At 47.3% G+C, this 21,334-nt stretch overlaps 1 protein-coding gene across 9 annotated transcripts in view; it reads right to left on the reverse strand.

Annotated features, from left to right (window-relative positions):
• Positions 1 to 21,334, reverse strand: part of Nipped-A (Transcription-associated protein Nipped-A) — a 435,149-nt gene that overhangs the window by 298,367 nt on the left and 115,448 nt on the right. For all 9 annotated transcript variants that reach the window (XM_075682662.1, XM_075682661.1, XM_075682656.1 and 6 more), the window contains 5 exons: positions 17,341 to 17,379; positions 12,415 to 12,511; positions 4,552 to 4,646; positions 3,789 to 3,954; positions 615 to 781 (listed from right to left, as the gene is read on the reverse strand). In XM_075682662.1, coding sequence (XP_075538777.1) covers positions 615 to 781; positions 3,789 to 3,954; positions 4,552 to 4,646; positions 12,415 to 12,511; positions 17,341 to 17,379 — 564 coding nt within the window. The remainder of the gene's footprint in view (positions 1 to 614; positions 782 to 3,788; positions 3,955 to 4,551; positions 4,647 to 12,414; positions 12,512 to 17,340; positions 17,380 to 21,334) is intronic.

Below are 21,334 nucleotides of genomic sequence, written 5' to 3' on the forward strand. Positions count from 1 at the left end.
GCCCTGCGTGTCACGTGACTACTGCACCCAACATTACTGCTCCAAATCACCATGCAACTTTTGCCTTTTTTCGCTCGCTTTTGCCGCTTTTATTTTTAGGTCAAGAAATACGGTGGTATGGCTACCTTGAGCGCTGATCTCTCCTCTTTACGATGATACCGAAGTGGCGGGGCTGCATGAACAGGACGCCAAGTGATTCGCGCTGCAATGGCACATTCTAAGGCCAGATTTTCTCGCAGTTTTTAATGACAGCACATTTGGAAAGTGGTCTTTCCTCGATTTCAGCTGAATATTTTGTTATATTTCACTGTGCAGCAAAAGAAGGCCTGAAGATCACACACGCACAAAAAAAAAAGAAAATTGGGAAATTGAAAATTTTTACCAAATAGACCATTTCAACTGCCATGTCCCCCGTTATAAGATTTGAAAGTGAATTTTTTATTCAATGCATTCTAATTTTCTTCCTCAGCTCCCAGTGAATTGGGGTCAGGTGCACGCATGCTGCCAAGCGAAATTCGAATCATCTGAGGAAATGTTTGAGGAAGTGCTTTTGAGTATTTTTTTCATGTCCCGTGTCATTTCGATGGCCAAGCTGGTCGTGGCTGTGCGCCCACCTGGCTGATGAGCGTCTGGGAGCCGTTGAGTGCGGACACCAGTGGGTCCATCAGCATGGGCAGGTAGGGCAGCAGAGAGCTGAGCCGCACGGGCACCGTCAGGCACAGCTCCACAAACAGGTCCTTCATGTGCTGCTTGTGCAGGCCACTCTGCAGGCCGTTGAGACCTGCATACCCCAACATGCCAAAACTGGTCTGTCTCGGAAAAGCACAGACATATCAAGCAGTGGCCTTTGCCTCCAAGAAATGCAGCAACAAGGCACGAATCGTGGCCAGTAAACAAGTGTTCACTGCACCATCATGTCTACAACAACAAAAAATGCCGGATCCTACACACTGTGGGAATTGATGCAAGCAAAGCTTTGTACACTGTAGAAAAGAAGGGACTCTTTTCCAACAAGGCACTGTCTTCGATGACAGTGCGTGGTAATCAACACAAGCAGTCAGACTAATACTCACTAGTGATGCATTTTATTTAGAAGACACAACTCGCTTTACATCGAAATAGTTCTTATGCGACCTTGCATTTCCTTTTGTAAGAAAAGAGCACGAAACAAAAGGAAATGCTGATCATATATACAGGATATTTTAGTCTACAAAGTCCACCATATAGCAGGAAAACTGTCCAAAAAGCCAAAGTAATAAAATTATGCGGATTCCACGCACTGTGGGAATCAATGTAAGTGAACCTTTCTGGGCTGTCTGCTTTGATTGACGATAACTAGCGGCAGTATTGGCAGCGAATGTGTAATTTCTTTAGCGTTTAGTCATAAAAGAGAGTGGTCAGTTCACGTTACCCGTTACCTTGCGTGCACCACTGCTGTTTGTCTGCGTAGTCCACAAAGCACATAGGGAGACGTATTGACTTGAGGTCTCAGAGAATAGAGCATTATCATTGCCTCACATGGCACATCGCATCATGGCACAAGTGTTAAACATTGAATTATGGGGCTTTAAGGAATTCAATTAATGTAATTGTATGTGTACATTCTACACATATATTCGCAGTCTGCACCACGTTTCACTGCATAGCGAAGACACTCCTGTTCCACACAATGCTTCTTTTGTGCATGGGTGTCCCTGACGCTAAGTGCACGCTTTGGAGCCATTTTGTTGGCGCTTATTTACGTGCTCCTACTGCATACGTGGCCAGCAGATTGTTGAGATGCCAGCTCCAAGCGCTCTCTTCAAGCTATCAATGACTGTAATGTTTACACTATCACAGCTCCGCACGTGCCATACACACAAACTGTACAACGCTTCCACGGCAGTGCCGGCCAGGATGGATGGATGAATGTGGATGTGGATGGAAGTTGTGAGTGTTCTCTTGGAGCGGGGTGATGGGTTGCGCCACCAAGCTCTTGCTATTATCATGCTTAATGTCCTATCTAGATTAAAAAAGAAAAAAAAGAAAAGGAAAAAAAAAACCATGATGAATTCCCATTACGAAATTTTCAGACCCCCTCTTGTGAACTTTGTTTTCGTACATCTCCGTTTTGTCGTTTCCCTACTTTTACCCATTTTCTAATCGCCTCTTACTAATCTCTATTGCGGACGTGTTTACTTTCCCCCTGCTCTCGCTGAACCCAAGAGCTAAATGGAGGTAACGAAGAAGACATTGGACATGTGTATGAGCGTCAACGATGCTTTGCACACTCTCATTGCCAAACACAAGTGCTCTGCTTCTGAAACACTTGGTGGAAAAGGAAAATTGATGGTGACCTGATCACCAAACTAAGTGCCTTCTATGGATTGGCATTAAAATCCAACAAAGGAGATGTGAAGGCTACGCAGAAGGCAGTGATGGCAACATATCACCACATCCCATCAAACGACAAGGTTTTCAAACCACAGTCTTTGCCCATCGGGTCAAGACTCTTGGTGCCGTCAGAATGCTGCACAAGCAAAAAATGAGCCCATCCCAAAGCATCGATATAATTTGCCTGTCCATGTTTGTCAAGCCCTTCTTACCAGTATATGAGTGCCTCTCAGAAGAAAAAATGCTTCAAAGGTGCCAGCGCAGCATGACCCAAAAGAGCAACGAATGCTTGCATTCCATGATATGGGCATTGGCACCTAAGGAACAGCATGCCTCGCTTTTTGCTGTTGAAGCTGCTGTGGCTGAGGCAGTAGTGAGATTTAATTCAGGGAACGAGAGAGTATCATCTGCCACACTCCAGGAGCTTGATTTGAACCCGGGGCTACCGAACAGCATGAGAATAGCCGAGAAAGATAACCAGCAAGCAGCAGCATCAGCTTGCAAGCGTGCAGCTACAGGAAACCTACGACAAGCCTTCAAAAAATGCCATATTGATAGCTGTAGGGAGACAGATTACATCCCTGGCAGCTACTGACCATTTAGATATGTGGATATATCAATAGTTTTTGTTATATTTGAATAAAAATGAGCTTGACCGTGTTCTTGCATTTTCTCATCAAAATATTCAAAAACATCAGTTTTTGAATATTTGCATCCTTCCGGGAGTGATTTCGCAGTAATCGGGGCACCTAGAATTGTAATTTTTGTTGCAGTATTGAGCACAATGGTAGGACCAGACTCTTGTATCTCAGTTTTAATATCTTTTTATTGTCCGTATTTTGAACTCATTTTGAACAGAAAGCTTTGATGTACAGTACAATTGTCAATAATCGTTGTACCAAAAAACTATTCCTACCATTGTGAAGCTTATGGTTCCTAGCATCCAGCTATGTGCCTAAAGCAAGATTTTGATCAGTAGTTTTTGTTCAATTGTTCCCAGAAACAATGCTCATTAATTTGAGTTAACTTTAGAACTAATTGGCATATATTAAAAGCAATTGTATATTTGGAATCAGCATAAAAAAACTGAACAAGACTGTGCAGTTTCATTAAATTTGGCAAACGTCTTAATGAAGGTCAGATTACCCACTTCCCCCCTTAAGGCCTGCACTACTTAGCTTACAAGCGTAAACTTATCCTGCACAAGGCCTGCACAGCGCGAAATGAATAGGGGCACACAGTGCCACTGGAACCAGTTTAGCAAGTGCAGAAAAACAGAACGGGCTGCTTGTGCCCAGCAGCAGAGTGCCACCACTCCAGAATCGTCATACTGGACAGTGGCTACAGGACATTCGGTGTCTGAGCACCAACGTCAAGCACAATCGATCACAGCTGCATCACTTCGCGGCACTGACCTTGCAGCAGTGATGGCAGCAGGGGCAGGAACTCCTGGTAGAGGAGGTCGTGACTGCCGCCACCAATGGAGCGGAAGAGGGCCCGCAGAAGGAGGAAGTAGTTGTACGGCTCCCGTGCACTCAGCGCCAGCTCCATAGACCGGTTCACAATGCGATGAAGGTGCGGCTGCAGCCATGCACATACAGCGGGAAGGTACCACCCTTGTCACTCTGCCCTCCCATCAACTGGCTCAGCTCGCTGAGAGCCGCGCTTGCTACCTAGTTTGTCGGAAGGATTTTTCAGCAGCCACATTATAACCAATATTTTGTTCCCTGTGGCTGTACTGTGAGCGGTATGAATATACATAGAGGTTTATAGGAGTAAATTGGAGTCGGAAAATACCGCGTTAAAGCAGATCCTGCACTACAAGTGGCTACGTTAGAAGTGGCCTGAACTGTATGTTGTTACGCTGTTGAAAAATTCTTTACACCACTGTTGATTAGCCCATATTTACCTTTGAAACAAATCAAATTCTGCAGTTTTATGTCTCAAAACCACGATTTCATTATGAGGCACGCTATAGCGAGGGAAGCTGGATTAATTTCGACCAACTGGCGTTTTTTAGCGGGCACCTAATGAACGGTGCACGGGTGCTTTTGCATTTCGTTCCCATCTAAATGTGGCCACCACAGCTGGGATTCAATCCCAGGCCCTTGGACTTGGTACATATTTAACTTTGAACAGATCACACCTTTGACCACTGGGTGACCAGCAGAAACCCACCTTGAGCATAAGCTCATTCTCTGAAGCAAAGAGGGACACCGAGCCAAAGACCAGCTTGAACAGCTTCAAGTACAGGTTGGACTTGTCTGGGTTGGCTGCAACAAGAACACAGATGCGCCATTAAGACACCAGCTATAGGGTGTGCCACAATAAAGAATGATTGATTAGTGCGCTTTAATGTCCAAAAGCAGTACATTGGGACATTAAAGAGAGATGCTGTTGTGGGGAATGAGAATTAATTGTGAGCCCCTCCCTCCCGCTGGGGCTTGTGAAATGTGCACCCAAACAAAAGTACACATGCATTTTGGATCCTGCCCCCATCAGAATGCAGCTGCCTTGACCAGGATGAGAAGCATCTAACCACCAAAGAATGCAAAGAGTTTGCCATTTTTCTGACTTGGTAAGTACCCAGGAAGCATAACAAAATTTTGTAATGTCATTGCATCATCATTTAAGTAGGATCCCTGGAAACTGGACAAATTATAGTAAAAAATTTTGTCATAAAGGGGCTTAACACCAAATTTTTTAGCTTGAATTCGGCATTGCATGTTAAACTGCATGCATCCTCCAGCAAAATTTTGGTGCATTCGATGTGGTATAAAATTTGTATTTCCATTTTTTCATACATATTGCACTTGAACCGTACAGCGTCTGGCAACTCTAAGTGACGAAATGAGTCGTGCTCTTGGCAACAGCCTCCTCAGAGTAACGGAAACCAATCTCGAAGGCCATGTTTTCGCGTTGCAAGCAGCAAAAGCGATGTGCATTTGCGCAGTCTGCTGCTTCTTTTTACCCCGCAAGTGAAGGAATTGCAAGCGCAATTCACCAACGCAGGTGATAAAGCACGCACGTGAAAACGTCTGATGTGGTATCGAACTGTTTCAGAGCAGACAACACAATGGAGGGCCACAGTTCATGCCAGAATGGAGGGTCGCTGTTGTTGCGAGGAGCTTTGAAGCAGCGATTTAAAAACGAAATTTCAAGTCAGAATGTGTGCAAGAAACCCCCCCTTTTTAATATAGTTATCCAGTCGAACCCACCTATAACAATATTCAAGTGCCATGAAAATTCCGTTGTTATAATGAAGAATTGTTATAAAGGGGTTGCATGAAAAAAATCAAAATAGGGGGATGGCACAGCTGTTGTCAGAAAACTGTAATGCCGGGGAAACGGTGCCCCTCCCCACCACCTTCCTCCATCCGGCTTCTGATTACGTTCACTCATTTAACTGTTTACCTCTGCTTCCTGCGCACTCCGATCGCGCGTAATAAGCCACAGCTGTCGGCATTCCAAGAATGGCACTGTTATAACAACTGCAAAGAGGGGTCACAAATGGGACGTGACATGCAAGCTCCACTGAGGCATCGCATTGGTAGCCCCAAAAGGGGACTTTTAAAAAATGAAAGGTTTTAAATCTCGCGATTTCGCATTTTAAAAATGTGAGATTGCCACAAGCATCTCGCCACGTACTTCTCACTGGCTTGCACGGGAAAACCTAGTGTCCGTCAGCCTTGAATGCTTTACGCGAAGCTTGCCAACATCCTTCTCCAAGAAATCCAGGTGCTCCACGTAGCGCAGCGAAAGGTCCCTCACAAAAACTAAGCCCCGGGAGGATAGAATCCTTCTGCGAAATGAACATTGAGGCAGCCTGCCCTACTGCGTCATCACTGTTGTCACTGTTGCTGTTGTTATCCAATGTAAGCATGTTTGCGACGATCGCCTCATTGGTTAGAAGCACTTTGTTTCCAAATCTGCAGCAGTGTGTTTTCTTTTCACCAGCAACATCGTGAATTACCGATGATCAGCGGGCAGATCAGCCATCTTCCATTATGGCGGCGAGTCAAACAAGGCTCAGAAACCTCATGGTCAGTAATGACTTTGACGCAACCAACAAAGACAAGCGACTTAAGAGGGACGCGGCAATTGAAGTGGTCAAATTGTCAAAATTTTTTATTTTCTGATCTATGTCTTCGTGATCCACGGACCCTTATTTACCTCGTAGTGAAATATTATAACAAAATACACGGTAGAAATCGAGAAAACAGCACTTTCGTAGAATGCTGTCATAAAAAATTTCGAAAAAATCGGGCTTTGGAAGGCCCCGTCGCACCACAGATCGCCAGGCTATCTGTTGACACAGCGCCGGCATCTTGGTATCGTCGTAAAGAGGAGAGATCAGAGTTAAAAATAGCCGGAGCGACGCATTTCCTCACCAAAAAATTAACAAAGCAAACGCAAGCGAAAAAAAGGCAAACGTGGCATTGCGATTGGGCGTAGCAGTCACGAGGGGCACAGGGCGTGCTCCTATTGGCTGTTGTAGATTTGAATTGCTGACGAACTTCTCTCGCGCATTTGTGCAGCAGCGAGCTGCACGTTCCTATCAACGTGATTGACGATCATGGTAGCTTACATACGTTTTCTGCGATGAGCCCCAAAGGAATGAAGTTCCGAAGAGCCCACGTGTACGGAAGACCACGAAAGGCGTAGAAAAGAGGCTGAAAACTACTCGTAGAAGCGGATGACGTCGAGCTTGTTGACGAGGCACGACCAGCGCACGTCGGCGACTGGGAAAGCGCGTCCGCGTGCGCTGCTGACGATGCGACCACAGAACACCTACGCGACCGTGAGTCATGATGAAGGCGCGACCGCGAGCAATGGTGACGGCGCGACCGCGAGCGACAGTGAAGGCACATCCACGAGCGATGGTGAAGGCTGGTCTGGGAGCGCTGGTCTGGGAAAGTACGCCCGCGTGCTCTGCTGACAACGCGACCGTGAGCGATGATGAAGGCGCGACCGCGAGCGATGATGAAGGCGCGACCGCGAGCAATGGTGACGGCGCGACCGCAAGCGACGGTGAAGGCACGTCCACGAGCGATGATGAAGGCGGGTCCGGGAGCGCTGGTGAAAACGTGACCACAAGCGATATGGTGAAGATGCGACCGCGAGTGATGGTGACGTCGAAACTGCGAGCGACGGCGCGCCCGCGAGTGACGGCAACGGCGCATCTGCGAGCGATGGTGACATTACGTCCGCATATGGTCATGACAGCAATGCGACATCGGCAAAGCAGAAGTTTTCGCGTCAAATATTTAACTGCGGATTTCAGCTCCAATTGCACTACAAGAGCGGACGTTTTGAATGCGCTGTCCTCTACCTCTACACGACGGATGGATGCACAATGACCAAAAAGGGCAACTAAGGTGCACGAAAGTGCTGCAAGAACACAAAAAAAGCCATCAAAATATAAAGCAAAAGTGTCCCCAGAGGCAAAGGACTACATCCCAAGTGGGTTCTAGGTGCTCAAAATAAACATTTAAATTTTTACAACAAATGAAACTCTGAGCTCCGTTTTCTCACCTTTCATTTTTTGTTCAGTTGCTTTCAGTCATCCCAGTGCATTTCACAACGAATGAAGACAATATCATTTTGTCTTTTGCACTTAGATCCCAAAACATTGATGAGTGCAATAAAGCTGTCCATTTTTAACTACACCTCATAAACAAATTTATAATAGGCTTTTTGCAAAAGTTGTTAGTAAGACAATATGCATAGGAAAGCTGAAAAAATATTTTTATGCTCATTTTGGCATTTAAAAAATAGACCAAGAGCTTTATCGCACAGAATGGGCCTTTGTGAACATGCGGATGTGAAAATCTTGGCCAACTTATGTGTAATTAATTAATTAATTTGGGGATGACCCTTAAAGGCTGTCAACTGTTGTAACTCGAAATCTATACAGGGTGTCTACCAAGTTGACATTTGCAAATTCCCCAAGTTTTCCAGGTCTTCCCCCGAGTGCCTTTGTAAAATTCCCTGAATAACTATGTATTATGTCAACACGGGATGAAACCATATTGCCCAATGCTGTCACTCTCTAGTAAGCATATGAAAAAAATTAAACAAACGACCTAATCTAAGTTGAATACTAAGGAGTAGTGTTTATGTTATTCAAAAAGAGAATAGAAGGGGGAGGGATTTAGTAAAATGTACAGCAAATAAGATGACTTCAAAAAAATTGCAAATGGAGTCGGGCATTCTCAAATACGAATAAAAAGGAGATGCATACAGAAGGAAATATTTTCGAATATGAACTATTTCTATCAACTGATAGCAAGCTCAGTGGTATGGGGCCCGAACTTTGTCACAATTGAGATTCTCTCTCAACATCTCGTAAGTCAACCTCAACTGTCCTGACATATATGTAAAAACAGTTGAAGTATACTCTCAGCCCGCACATGACGCCTCAATATTGTGTTTCACTGCTTTAAAGAGCTTATCTTGGTTTGGATGAGGGATACCTGCATCTCGGCAAATGCTGTTTTTTGAGCTCAAGCTCCTTGAAAACGGCGGCAGCACACTTCCTTTCCCATTCATTCCTCAATGCTTAGGTGCTTCCTGTTCTTGTCCTCCTTCCGCCACTCGTTCGCCCCACTGACCATTTAAAGCATCTTCTCGGTCAGTTGCGCAGGCCACGGCCAATTTTTCAATCTCCCTAGGGTCCGCGAAAACGTTCGGAAAATCAGCCAGTTGGAAAAAATAAACGCATGACATTTACTGCCCTTAGGGGTTCAAACCACCAAAGGCACATTTGAAAACACTCTGAAGGCCTGTCGGCACACGTATTAGGCATATCAGTGCTCGCACTGTGACGGGCAATACCGGGTGCACATGTGTATAATTAAGGAATACATACTGTTTCCTGTGGCAATAGCCCCTTCCCACACTTGTTACACTTCACTGCAATACTTTTGCATATGCTTCACCAAGTAACATTTCTGTACAAAGGCGAAGCGGACTTTCGGGAACCAGCATTATGCAATGCACCGCGCTTTCCAAGCTTCTAAGCCAATCGCGAGGACCACTAAGGCAGAGTCCGTGCCATTGCCGACAGAAGCGAATTCTTTCAATAAAAAACACAGCACCCAACGGTTAGGAGCTTCATAGCGAACGTCGAAGCAGCTAGGCCTAGCGTTGCTGAATTGGTGGCTACGGCTGCCAGCGGATCTTCGTGCTAGGGCGCCGGTTCGAGGCGGCGAGGTAATCAAAATGGCAGTAGTGGTGACTTGATTAATGCCGTTTCGCACATGTGGTCAAGGCAAAACGTCCAGAAAATTGGACGGCGAAGAGTTCTTGCATCCGAAATTTCAGACGTTCTGACACACTGACTCTATGGGGTATGTGGTAGTGCCGAGAAGCCGTCCAAATTATTGGGAATCCGGAAAGTCGGTCGTTGACTCCACACTGGCAACTCCTCCAGCCGACGACAGGGCGTCAAAAACGATTCATTCCGATTTCTGTCTGTTACTCAAGCCAGCATTACCGCGACTTTCGACCCTTTCAATAAAATTACAGCTAATTTTCCCTGATAGAGGCACAAATTCCCTGAGTTTTCCCAAACGACTCAAAATCCCTGAGAATTCCCGGTTTTCCCGGTTGGTAGACACCCTGCTATAATAGATAGCACAAAAAGTAATTTCAGTTATGACATCAGCATAACAAATCACACCTTCACACCAAATTTTACCACACCTTCACACCAAATTTTACCAATTTATTTCGATAAATTAAAAAAAATGTTTTCATTGCCACGTCCCCCCTTAACCCTGCCAGCAGAACTGCACAGAATGAAGGGCTAGCCATAGAGAAAGATGGGCTAGCTGGCTAGCGAGCAATGTAGGAGCAGTGCCAGCAGTGCAGTTGGCACAGTCCATTTGTGTTTCAGTGGGTGGCGCAGCACAGAGCTAAGGGCGCAGCCCCTTTGTGTTCGGAGGGGTAGAAGCATGACAGGAACGAGGCACGCAATGCTGGCAGTGCGAAGAAGACTGAAGCTGTCGAGGCGGCTGGGAGGGTGCAGTGGCCTCAAATTTCTCGTTTTCTTTTCAAGGTTTTAACATTCCATTACCTTTTAGCACGGACACCCAGCATTCAGACTTCATAATGAGGCACGGGGGGCATTGCAGTAAGCAGGTTATTTGACCATACAAACTTCCAAGTGCATTCCTTAATTTAGGAAAACCTCGGCGCACGCACACACACGCAGTCTGCGTTTCGTCCCGTTGCACCGCACACCGCTTACTCCGCCGATTCTTCACTCATTCAGTTCGTTGTCGCGCGCTCCCCGCATGCCGACCGCACACACAAGTCTTCCATGTTCTCCCTCCCCGCCCCACACCGTTGCCTACAGTCTTCTGCCTGCAACTCTACGCCACCTGGCGTCGGCCCTGTACCCTCACAGATGGTCCTGCTTATAAATGACACAGGCCGGAGTTCACCTTTGACTTCCTGCAACAACACGGCTGATATGCCAGTGCCACTGGCATCTGTTTCAATCACAAAGGGCCTGTTCAGGTCAGGCAACAACCCAACCACCTCTCCTGCCAGCATTAGCCTCAGAGTCTCGAATGCTCTGTTGCTCGGCACCCCAGAGCCAATGGGCTCCTTCCTTGAAGAGAGCTGTCAGGGATCTGGCTTTGTTAGAAAACCAGGGGATAAAATTTCCGTAGTATCCCACAAGGCCCAAAATCATTTGGAGCTCCTTGACTGTTTTAGGGCATGGGAACTCTGCAACCGCTCGCACCTTGTCCGGGTCAGGTTGACGTTTGCCTGGAGAGATTACATGTCCTAGCAACTTTGATGCCTGTTCACAGGATGCAGCTTTGCTGGGATTCATTGTCAGACCTGCAGAGCCAATTCTTCGCAGTACCTCATCGATATGTTGCAGGTGGTTCTCAAACGTTTCTGAATAAATGAGCACATCGTCAAGAAATGCCATGCAGTAGTTGTGTTTTATGCCTTCTAACGCTTCGTCCATGAGAGACTGAAATGTTGCTGGCCCGCCTGCTACCCCAAATGGCATTCACCTAAATTGAAACACTCCTCTATGGCACAGGAATGCAGTCTTTGGTACATCTTCGGGAGCAACTGACACTTGAGAGAAGCCCCGAGCAAGGTCGAGGCTCGTGAACTACCTAGCGTGGCCTAGCTGAGACAGTACCCAGTCTGTGCGGGGCGTGGGATATACTGGTATAGTTGTGATTGCATTTAAGAGTCTGTAGCCGACCGCAAGGCAATATCCTCCAGTTTTCTTCTTTACTAATACAGGGGCACTGGCCCAGGAACTGGAGCAGGGCTCAATGAAGTCTTGGTCCAGCAAATCTTGGATAAACCCATCATGAATTTCTCTCTTTTGGCTGTTAACCGGGCGCACCTTGCGCAGTGGCGTAGGTAGGTCGTCTGTCACCTGGGGCCCATGGGTCTTCTGTCACCCCCCCGCCCGAGTGTAGCTGGCGGAACGAGGGGTGTCATCAGACGTATGACACCCCCCCACTGGCCCCTTGCACCTGGGATCCACAGGCCCCCCCGTTGCGACGCCACTGACCTTGCGTCTAACTTGTGGGTGGCTACCTGTGTCTACTGTGTGAACCACCAGAGATGTGCAACCTGGCAGAGTGGTAAAGATATGTCATGGTTATGATAAGTTATGGTTTGCAAGGATGTTACTAAGTTTCTGCTTCTGCTCCTCCCGGAGGTTCTTTAGATTATACTCGCCACTCTCAGTGGTATTGTGGCATACACCATGTGCATCTGCAAAAAGTGTCTGTAGAGAGCTGGCCACATCTTCATCAGATTCTAGTGTTGCATTATGCAACACTAGAATGAAAACATGCAGTAAGTAAGGGAAAAGGCATACACTGCTTTGCAAATTGAAAGGTTTAATAAAAATTTTGCATAATAAGCAATCACACTGGTCCCAGTTTCACATACCCATGAGTGAAGCTGTAAATGTACGCAAAGTATGAACCAGAGCCAAACCATAAACAAAGGGGAAGAAAAGGAAGAGCCTTATCCCCATTATGCACTCACCTCCCATCTCCTCCATGCGCTCCAGCAGGTACTCCACCAGGATGGTTGCAAAGATGGGAGACATGGCACGATTCGCCAGGAAAAAGTTGGCCACAATCTGAACAAAGGAGAACACATTCTGCCTAATGCTGTCACATGATCAACAGGTAATGATGCTCATGCTTGGCCACAGTAACGGTTCAAAACAACTTTCTACAACTTTACTCATTTTAACACTCTATTTCAAACTCTAGCAATGGTCTAGATGCCAATATGAAGGTGGTGGATTGAATGATGCGCCACCAGTGAACAGCAAACAGGCAATGCGGTGTTGCCGCTTCAAACAAGTTGTGCTAACCGCAGAGACACCGTCAAATGTTCAAGCCGGGTAAGACTTCAGCATCGATGAGAAAAATGGCCGTCGTTGGAGGGGGGCAAAGGGAGACCTTTTTTGCACGCACCGGCTACAATGAGTAGATGACAGCGATAAGGAAGATAGCGATGTAGGATGAGCTCAGAATGTTCATTATTTAATAAACACTGTTTTCACTTTGCAAACACTGTCCTCGTTTGTTTGTTTGGCCTCCATTCAAGGTAATTTTTTCTGGCTTTGGACTTTCAGGGGCTCATCTTAGAATCGGGGACTGCCTAGATTTGAGTAAATACCGTATTTATTCGCGTATAACCCGCACCAAAATGTGAAAAAACGCGTTTAAAAAGTGGGGGTGCGGGTTATCTGCGAATTTTTTCCTTGGGAGGGGGGGGGTCGGCTTCACCGCAATGTGCGGCGGCCTCCCCGTGTAGTCCGCCATCCCCATCGTCATCGACGCTTGTCAAGCCGATGAAGGGCCAACGAAAGGCCAGCATTGTTGAGCCTCGCGTTAGTGTACTTACCCCAGTTTGCACTGTTTGCCTGCTTTGTTTTGGCATCATGAGTGCGACTCGACGGCAGTGTTTCACAGCGAAAGAGAAGCTAAAGATTATAGCCGCTGCCGAAGAAATCGGCAACAGAGCTGCTGCAAGACAGCATGACGTCGACGAGTCGTGCATTCGCAACTGGAGGAAGAAAAAAGAGAGTCTCGAAGCAACGAACCGGAACAGGCGAGCGTTTCGGGGTCCGAAGACTGGCGCGTACCCCCACCTCGAGACGCAGCTTGCGAAGTTCATTGAGGAGCAGAGAAGTCGTGGCCACGCTGTTTCGACTGAGATGGCGCAAATGGAAGCCCTGAAGTTGGCCCGGGAATTGAACATTCCACGTGAGTTTCGTGCAAGCCGTGGATGGCTTCAGCGCTTCATGCGAAGACATGGATTTTCTATGCGGCGGCGAACAACCATGTGCCAGCGGCTTCCTGAAGCCTACGAGGAAAAGTTGTTGAACTTTCAACGATATGTGATCGCACTTCGGAAGGAGCACAGCTATTTGCTGTCTCAGGTGGGAAATGCTGATCAAACACCTGTGTACTTTGAGATGCCGATGGACACGACCATGGAAAAAAAGGGCTCCAAATCAGTCAGCGTGCTGACCGGCGGAAATGCCAAGCTGCGCTGCACAGTCATGCTATGCGCTTTGGCTGACGGCACGAAACTGCGCCCGTATGTCATTTTCAAACGCAAGACGCTGCCTGGCATTCCACTGCGCCCAGGAATCGTTGTGCGTGCGGAAGAAAATTCGTGGATGAACAGTGGCCTAGTCGGTGACTGGCTTCGAGTAATCTGGGAGCGAAGACCAGGTGCCTTGCTGGCACGCCGGTCGATGCTCGTACTAGATTCCTTCAGAGGCCACTGCACTGATGCGGTGAAGGCTCGCCTTGCCGAGACCAGCACCGACCTCGTCATAATACCTGGCGGCATGACGTCCATGCTACAGCCACTCGACGTGTGCCTGAACAAGCCGTTCAAGGCACACGTGAAGCGGCTGTATGCCCAGTGGATGGCCGACGGCATTTACGCCCTCACACCGACGGGACGCGTGCGAAGGCCTGATATTCCATTGCTGTGCCAGTGGATCGTGGATGCGTGGAAAGCGATACGGGCCGATTTGGTGCGCAAAAGCTTTAAAAAATGTGCGATCAGTAATAGTCTGGATGGTTCCGAGGACGACTACGTCTTTGAGAGTGGCGACGATTAAGAATCGGATAACCAGTGACGTGGTGGCGGTCGTTTGAATAAATGTTCTGAAAACGAAATGATCACTGAGTGTGAGTTGCATCTTTCTAGCGCTCATTTTTTTTTTTTTTTTCAGGTAAACGTGCGGGTTATACGCGAGATTTTTTTTTTTTTTTTTCCGCCGAGTTCAAAGTTAGGGGTGCGGGTTATACGCAGGGGCGGGTTATACGCGGGTAAATACGGTATGGTAGCTGCCCGCTGCGGAGCTACCCGCTGTGGCAGCTTCATCACCATACTCACCTGCCCGTCTCATGTGAAAACACCGACGAACTCAGTTTCTCATTTTGGTGCCAACAAATCTTCTCTGGGGTCATCGCACGCAGCATTCACAGCTGTCACCACAAATCCTATTGCGATAAGCATCTTCTCCTAAGTTTCACAGCGCGTGGTGCCGTCGGAAGCATAGCGCATGCGTTTAACAGGAGACAACCGAAACACGCTGTCATTCCCTGCTGCAGACTGAGATTGTATATGTTTTCCATCTGCTAGAACACACGTAAACAAGAAAAGGTGCAAGGCGCATACGATCGAGAACAGCATATAGCCGCCCGTCTCACATGAGCACAATGGCACGCACAGTTTCTTATTCCGGCACCAACAAATCTCCGCGCATCGTCGCACTCCGCATTAACAGCTATCGCCACCAAACCTATTGCGATAAGCATCTTCGGCTATCTGTTTCATAGCTTGGGGTGCGTATCACGCTTTTAGTTGGCGATAACACAAGTTCACCGGTTCTCTGCTGCAGGCGGCACAATGTGGGCATCACGTTTCACTTCAGCAGCATCCGCCATCGCCCACCAGCTCGATTTCGGTTCGGTTTCCCGTCGGCCTCTTATAACACCACACAAAGGAAAAGACCAAAATACGTCTTGTGCTGCTGGAGCACCACCAGCTCGATGTGAATAGGCATCTCGTGACCCAACGATCCACATGACGGTTCACATTATGTAGATATAAACAATAATAGAGTCTGTGAAATTTTTTTAGTTAGTCCGGATCGTACGTTTTCTCAGTAAGTTTTTATTGTGACTTTTACCAAAACGTATTAATGAGGTTCTACTGTACATTGAACATTTAAAGGGACACTAAAGGTTATTATGAAGTCAAGCTAAAGTGATAAAGCAATACTGTAGAACGTCTAAGGCGTCAACATAATCGCGAACAGAGCTTTAGTAACCGAGAAATTGAGTAAACGCACAACACGATTTGAGACCCCCCAGCGACATTCCAGTACTAGCCCGATGACGAAGGCACTCATCATATTTTATGTCACTAGTACTCAACTACTCGTATTAAAAAGACGATTTCATTAGGTTATAAGACGGAAGAAAATGCAACTTGTCTACTTCTGTTCGATATTAAGAAAAAATAACACATTGACGTTACCCTTCAGTATAGTATGGGTGGTCAAAAGGTTTTGTTTTCGCTTGACTCTGCACCACGTGCCCTTTGGAGTTTCAGTTGTTTTGTTTATACGTCGTGCTGCGCTGGTTCTGCTGGCTTGCGAAACTTGCATTTGGAACAAGCAGCGAGACTGCCACGCCCATGTGATGTCGTGGGATGCGCGAACGATCCGCGGAACTTGGCTAAGGGCAGTTGCAGCTGAGAATCTAAAGTTACTTATCTCTGTGTGCCAATGAGTGAACCTCTCCGATCGAAGTGGTTAAGTGCCGTACCTCTGCCACAGCGCGTTGGCAAAGAGCCGAAAAATCGCTTAGTGTGCTCGCTGCACTTTCGTTCAAAAGATTACGAGTTCAACGCCGACTTACTGAAGTCATGTGCAGTGCCTTTCAAGGCAATGCTTTCCCGTAGTGCTGTTCTGTCGGTCTTGCCTGCATTCTCCGAATGCGCAAGAACAACTGCAGGTCGAAGACGGGGTGGTGAGTGTGGCATTTGGTTTTCACGAAGGAAAAGCTACAAATGTGCAAATATGCACAGCCACGACATTAGTTGCCGTCGTAGTACTACGCAACGACACCGGCAGCGTGAGTCTTCAGCAGCAGGTAACGTTCATCAGTGCTTAAATCGCTGAAGTCAAGTCCAGCATCGTGAGCCAATGTGTCGGTGTCAGGGTCGTCCATTGAAACGAGTATCAAAGTTGGCATCATAAAATAAAGAACCAGCTTATCGTCGCGCGCTTTCCCTTCCGCTAGCCACCATAGTTCCGCTTTTGCACTGCTGTCAGCTCTGTCTTGGCTCTGTTTCTGGCCGTGCATTTGCGTTTTGCGCAGAAAAGCCGTCTGCTGGCGCCGTTTTACTCATCGACGGCACAACGTCACTATGAGACCATGACGTCACCGCTCCTCGATCGGAGGGCGGGCAATTTGAACTGCGCTAGAGGTACGCGGACACTTCAGAACGCATTTTCTCTTAAAATAAGTCTCTTCTTCGCATGAAACAAGCGTTTCGAAGTTTCTGGGATAGTATTTCAACAGTCCACGTTGGCTTAATATTAACTTTTAGTGTTCCTTTAAAAACTTGAATAGTAAATATTAGAACTGCAAATCGAATTGTTCGAACATTCATTATTCAATTAGATTCAGTGATATATGAGTATTCTCACACCCTTAATAAATATGCATGCTGGCACTGAGACATCCAGCTGCAATGTCGTGGCTTTCAGAGGCCACAATCCTATCTGTTAATTATTCGAGTAGGGGTGCGCTGGCTGATCAAATTAGTTCATGAAATATGTGTCAGGAACTACTGCACTGCACAAATTATACAGCTTGTGTGGGATTTTAAATAAAGCACACCAACAACAAAACTGTTACTGACCTGGAGGGCCGAGTTCTTGTTCAGTCGCTCGACAACATACTGTAAAAGAGCCAGACATATCAGTAAGCACAATCAATTGGCACTTGAGCAGTTCTTCAGATTCAGTGGGGACTAGGGATGGGCGAATATTCAATGTTGTGGAATGTTTGATCGAATAGTTCTCTATTTGTTAGTCGCTTCGATTAGAATTAAGGTACTCAATATTTCCGAATTATTCGGCGGTCTCGAATAGGCAGCCAAAAGACATAAACGACCGGCACAAATACAAATCTTGGAGGCTATGTTTTATGCGTCATGGCTGCCATACAGCAGCTACAGATCTCGAAGGCTATACATTTTCGCATTAAAAAGCCGGAACTACGTCATTGCTGTATAGCTCACTATGTAGGCATTGGTGTAGACATCAATTTCTTTCCTTGCTTTCTTTTTTCTTTCTTCCCCTGACAAAGCCTCGGCGTTGCCCTGACGTTCAGTCGCGCCACGCCAGTCGTGCTTATTCACGTGTTGGTCGCTGCCGTTATAGGTGAAGATGGCGTAGACTGCGCCTGTGTCTGGGCGGCGCGCACGCGTGAACCCATTATGGAACTTTTCCCTGAAAGTGCCTGCTGGAAGTTGTGGGGATGCGTGACTCTCACGCGTCCCCTGATATGTTGTTTTCCCGCATAGCTCCCATCTCCTGTAATCCGGCTTCGCCGCGTGGCTTGATGCTCACGGCAGTCGGTGTGGTTGAAGCGCATCACGAGAGATGACGCGAGTGTGGCTCTGCTAACACCACCTAACAGTGGGGCTACTTGGGTGCCGAAAGGAGAAGGCGCTTCCTTTTTGGCTCAGGCTCAGCAAGCGGCGCGGACGTTCCATGCATGCGCCGATCTATGCTTCTGCGAGACCACCTTGTGAGGCTTCGTTCGAACGCGCCACCGTTCGCGTGATCGTACGCGCGAACGACCAGGAGTTGGGATCCAGCATGGGGCGAACATATTCGCTCGCTATCCAGTTGCGGCGAATCGGACTGCCGCGATTTGTCGCACGCCCATCGGCATGTTTTGTGGATAGCAACTCGACTAGCAGGCATTAGTCTATGAAAGGTGCAATTAATGCCCTTGTGATTGTTTGCACTACTGTGATGTCGTTCCTTTGTCTTAAGAGCACGGGTGAGAAACCCACAAGGTGAAGCGCAATGCAAGACCTGAGGAGTTGTTTTGAAGACGCCTACTAGCACTATGATGATGCTTGTGACCCCCACTTGAAGAAACATCCAAGCAAGCACAAAGAATACTCCAAAATGCACCAACTTTACAGTTTGCCAGAAAATAAAAGCAAGTCAAAAGGGATATGATCGCAGCTATTCGTGGCCAGTTTGTCTAAGCCTAAACTTCAGTCGTCATCGATAAAAACGCAAGAAATGACTAAGAAGATAGCAGCATTCATTGCACGCGGCCTGCAGCCATACAGCGTGGTCGAAGAAGGAAGCTTCATAGAGATGATGAGCTGTGCAATTCTGGAGTACGTCGTTCCATCGCGGAACACTTTTCACGAATGGTCATTCCGACCTTATACGTGACGAAGAAAAATGACCTGAATAAGCGCGTTAGGGACGTATTTGACAACGGTGGTGCCGAGTGCTTTGCTTTGACAACGGATGAGTGGACATCGAGGGCCAGCGACAGCTACGTGTGTGTAACGGCCTACATGATGGATCGCAACTTCAAACAGCAAGCATATGCCCTCGCCTGCAAGCCAATGCCACAGGAGCATACTGGAGAAAATATAGTCCAGTTTCTCCAAGGCGTGATCAAAGAGTGGGGTCTGCCCGATAAAATCCAGGCTTTTGTCATTACTGACAACGGCAGGAACTTCGTTTCAGCTGTTGTCAAATTGCAGTGGTCAGGGCTTCTCTGTTTTGCGCATACCCTGCAGCTGTGTATAAATGATGCTAAGATGGAAGTGGCAAGTTTTCCCCAGCTTTGTGCGAAGTGTCGAGCGATTGTGGGTCGCTACAAGAGAAGTGCGCGTGCACGTGCACAGCTTTATGGACATTCAAAAGGAGATGCACATGGTCCAGCGTGAAGTGATGCAAGACTTCACACACTGGAACAGCGAGTACGCCATGATGGAGAGACTCGTCCCACTCCGCACCCCTATTTGAGTTGAACTTTGTGAATGTGATGTGGACAACTTGAACTCCAAAGAATGGAAATTAATGGCTGCAGCTGTAAAAGTCTTGCAGCCCCTAGACCAAGCAAAGACCGAGCTGGGCGCAGACCGCTACCGTACACTTTGCCAAGTGATACCTCTAATGTATTGCAGACAAGTGGTGCTGCATCAGCATGAGCCTGAAGGTGAGGAAGCAACATCATTTGCAAAGAGCTTCCTGCGCAGTCTTGCAACAATGTTCCCCGGCTTAAAAATGGAACATGTTCCAGCAAATGCAATGCTAGTTGACCCTCCCTACAAAGACATCTGCTACACTGAAGAGAGCCAATAAAAGTGGGCAAAAGCCACACTTTCAACTGCAGCAAATGAGCTCATGCCAGCCCAAAACATCTGTTTACCCAGACATGGAGAAGCCTCCAGCTAACACACTCTGTGGAGTGTTTTTTCTTCATTAAGCTCCAACGTAGTGCAAAAGAATGCACATGAAAGTGTTCCTTGCCAAGTGGCAGACCACTTGGCTACCCCCTGTGCTTCCAAAGTCAGAAAACCCTTTGGAGTGGCAGAAGAGCCACGGCAGCCGGCTGTACCCAGCGCTGGCCACGGTTGCACAAAAGTACCTCTCGATTCCTGCCACGCAGGCAAGGAGTGAGAGGCTGTTTTCAACAGCAGGAAATGTTGTTAGCAGCCGGCGGAAACTGCTACGTGGAGCAGCTGGTATTTTTTGCATGAAAACTTGTGAATGCAGTAAAGAAGACCAGTGTGTGATTTTTTGAATAAAATTCAACTGTTAATAGTTGTCAATTTCACAAAAATGCTGTGCCTACATGTGTTCTTACTCTTTAAAAGTTGTGTAAATTAGTCGGGTCATGATAAATATGCTCATTTTTTTTAATATATGTGATATATACTATTCAAACTATTAGATTCAAAATCATTCAACCAAATCACTATTCACTTCAAACTTGATATGAAGTGCTGTGCCACACGTGTCAAACATGATTCGTTCTTTTTTATGTTACGTCATAGGCAAGCAGCCTATATATCTAGTTCGCTGTCACTGAAATAAAACAGTGCGGTACGTGCTCTTGGATCGTCTCCGTCACTCTGCCACCCGCTACAACAGTGGCGACGAGGGTGACCACCCAGCGGAGCCCCCGCCACGAACAGTGGCGTCTCGGTAGCGCTGGAAGTCCTGCTGGGTACTGAGTAATCGAGTCTACGGAGCATCGGCGGTCATGGCCCTGGCTACGCACCTCGATACCCCAAGTTTCAACGAAAATCACGATAAGTGGGATATTTACTTGACTCGACTGGAGGCATTTTTTTGAAGCAAACAATATGGGGCCATCGCATCGTCGTACCCCGCAAAGCGCGAGTCTCCATGCTCGCTGAGCTACATCGGTCACACCAGGGTGCATCTGCGATGAAAAGACTGGCTCGGACGCTGTTCTGGTGGCCTGGGTTGGATGGTGAGATCGAAAGCCTTGCACGTTCGTGCATCTCATGTGTACAAGCTCAGCCAATGCCCCATCGACAGGTTCCTATCTGTTGGCCAGAAACGGGAGCCAAATGGTCAAGGCTTCACATTGATTACGCCGGACCGATAGAGGGATGCATGCTGTTGATAGTCGTCGACTCGCATACTAAATGGATTGAGGCACTTCCCGTCAAGTCGGCGACCACAGAAGTCACAATTGCGCGGCTTCGAGAATTGTTTGCGCGTTTTGGCTTGCCGCAAACAGTTGTATCAGATAACGAGCCTCAATTTGCAAGTCAGCAGTTTTTCCCAGTTCATGACTGTCAACAACATAACTCATCTACGTAGTGCGCTGTACCACCC

This window comes from Dermacentor variabilis, chromosome 2 (genome assembly GCF_050947875.1).
Source record: "Dermacentor variabilis isolate Ectoservices chromosome 2, ASM5094787v1, whole genome shotgun sequence".
In the NCBI taxonomy this organism is placed as follows: domain Eukaryota; kingdom Metazoa; phylum Arthropoda; class Arachnida; order Ixodida; family Ixodidae; genus Dermacentor; species Dermacentor variabilis.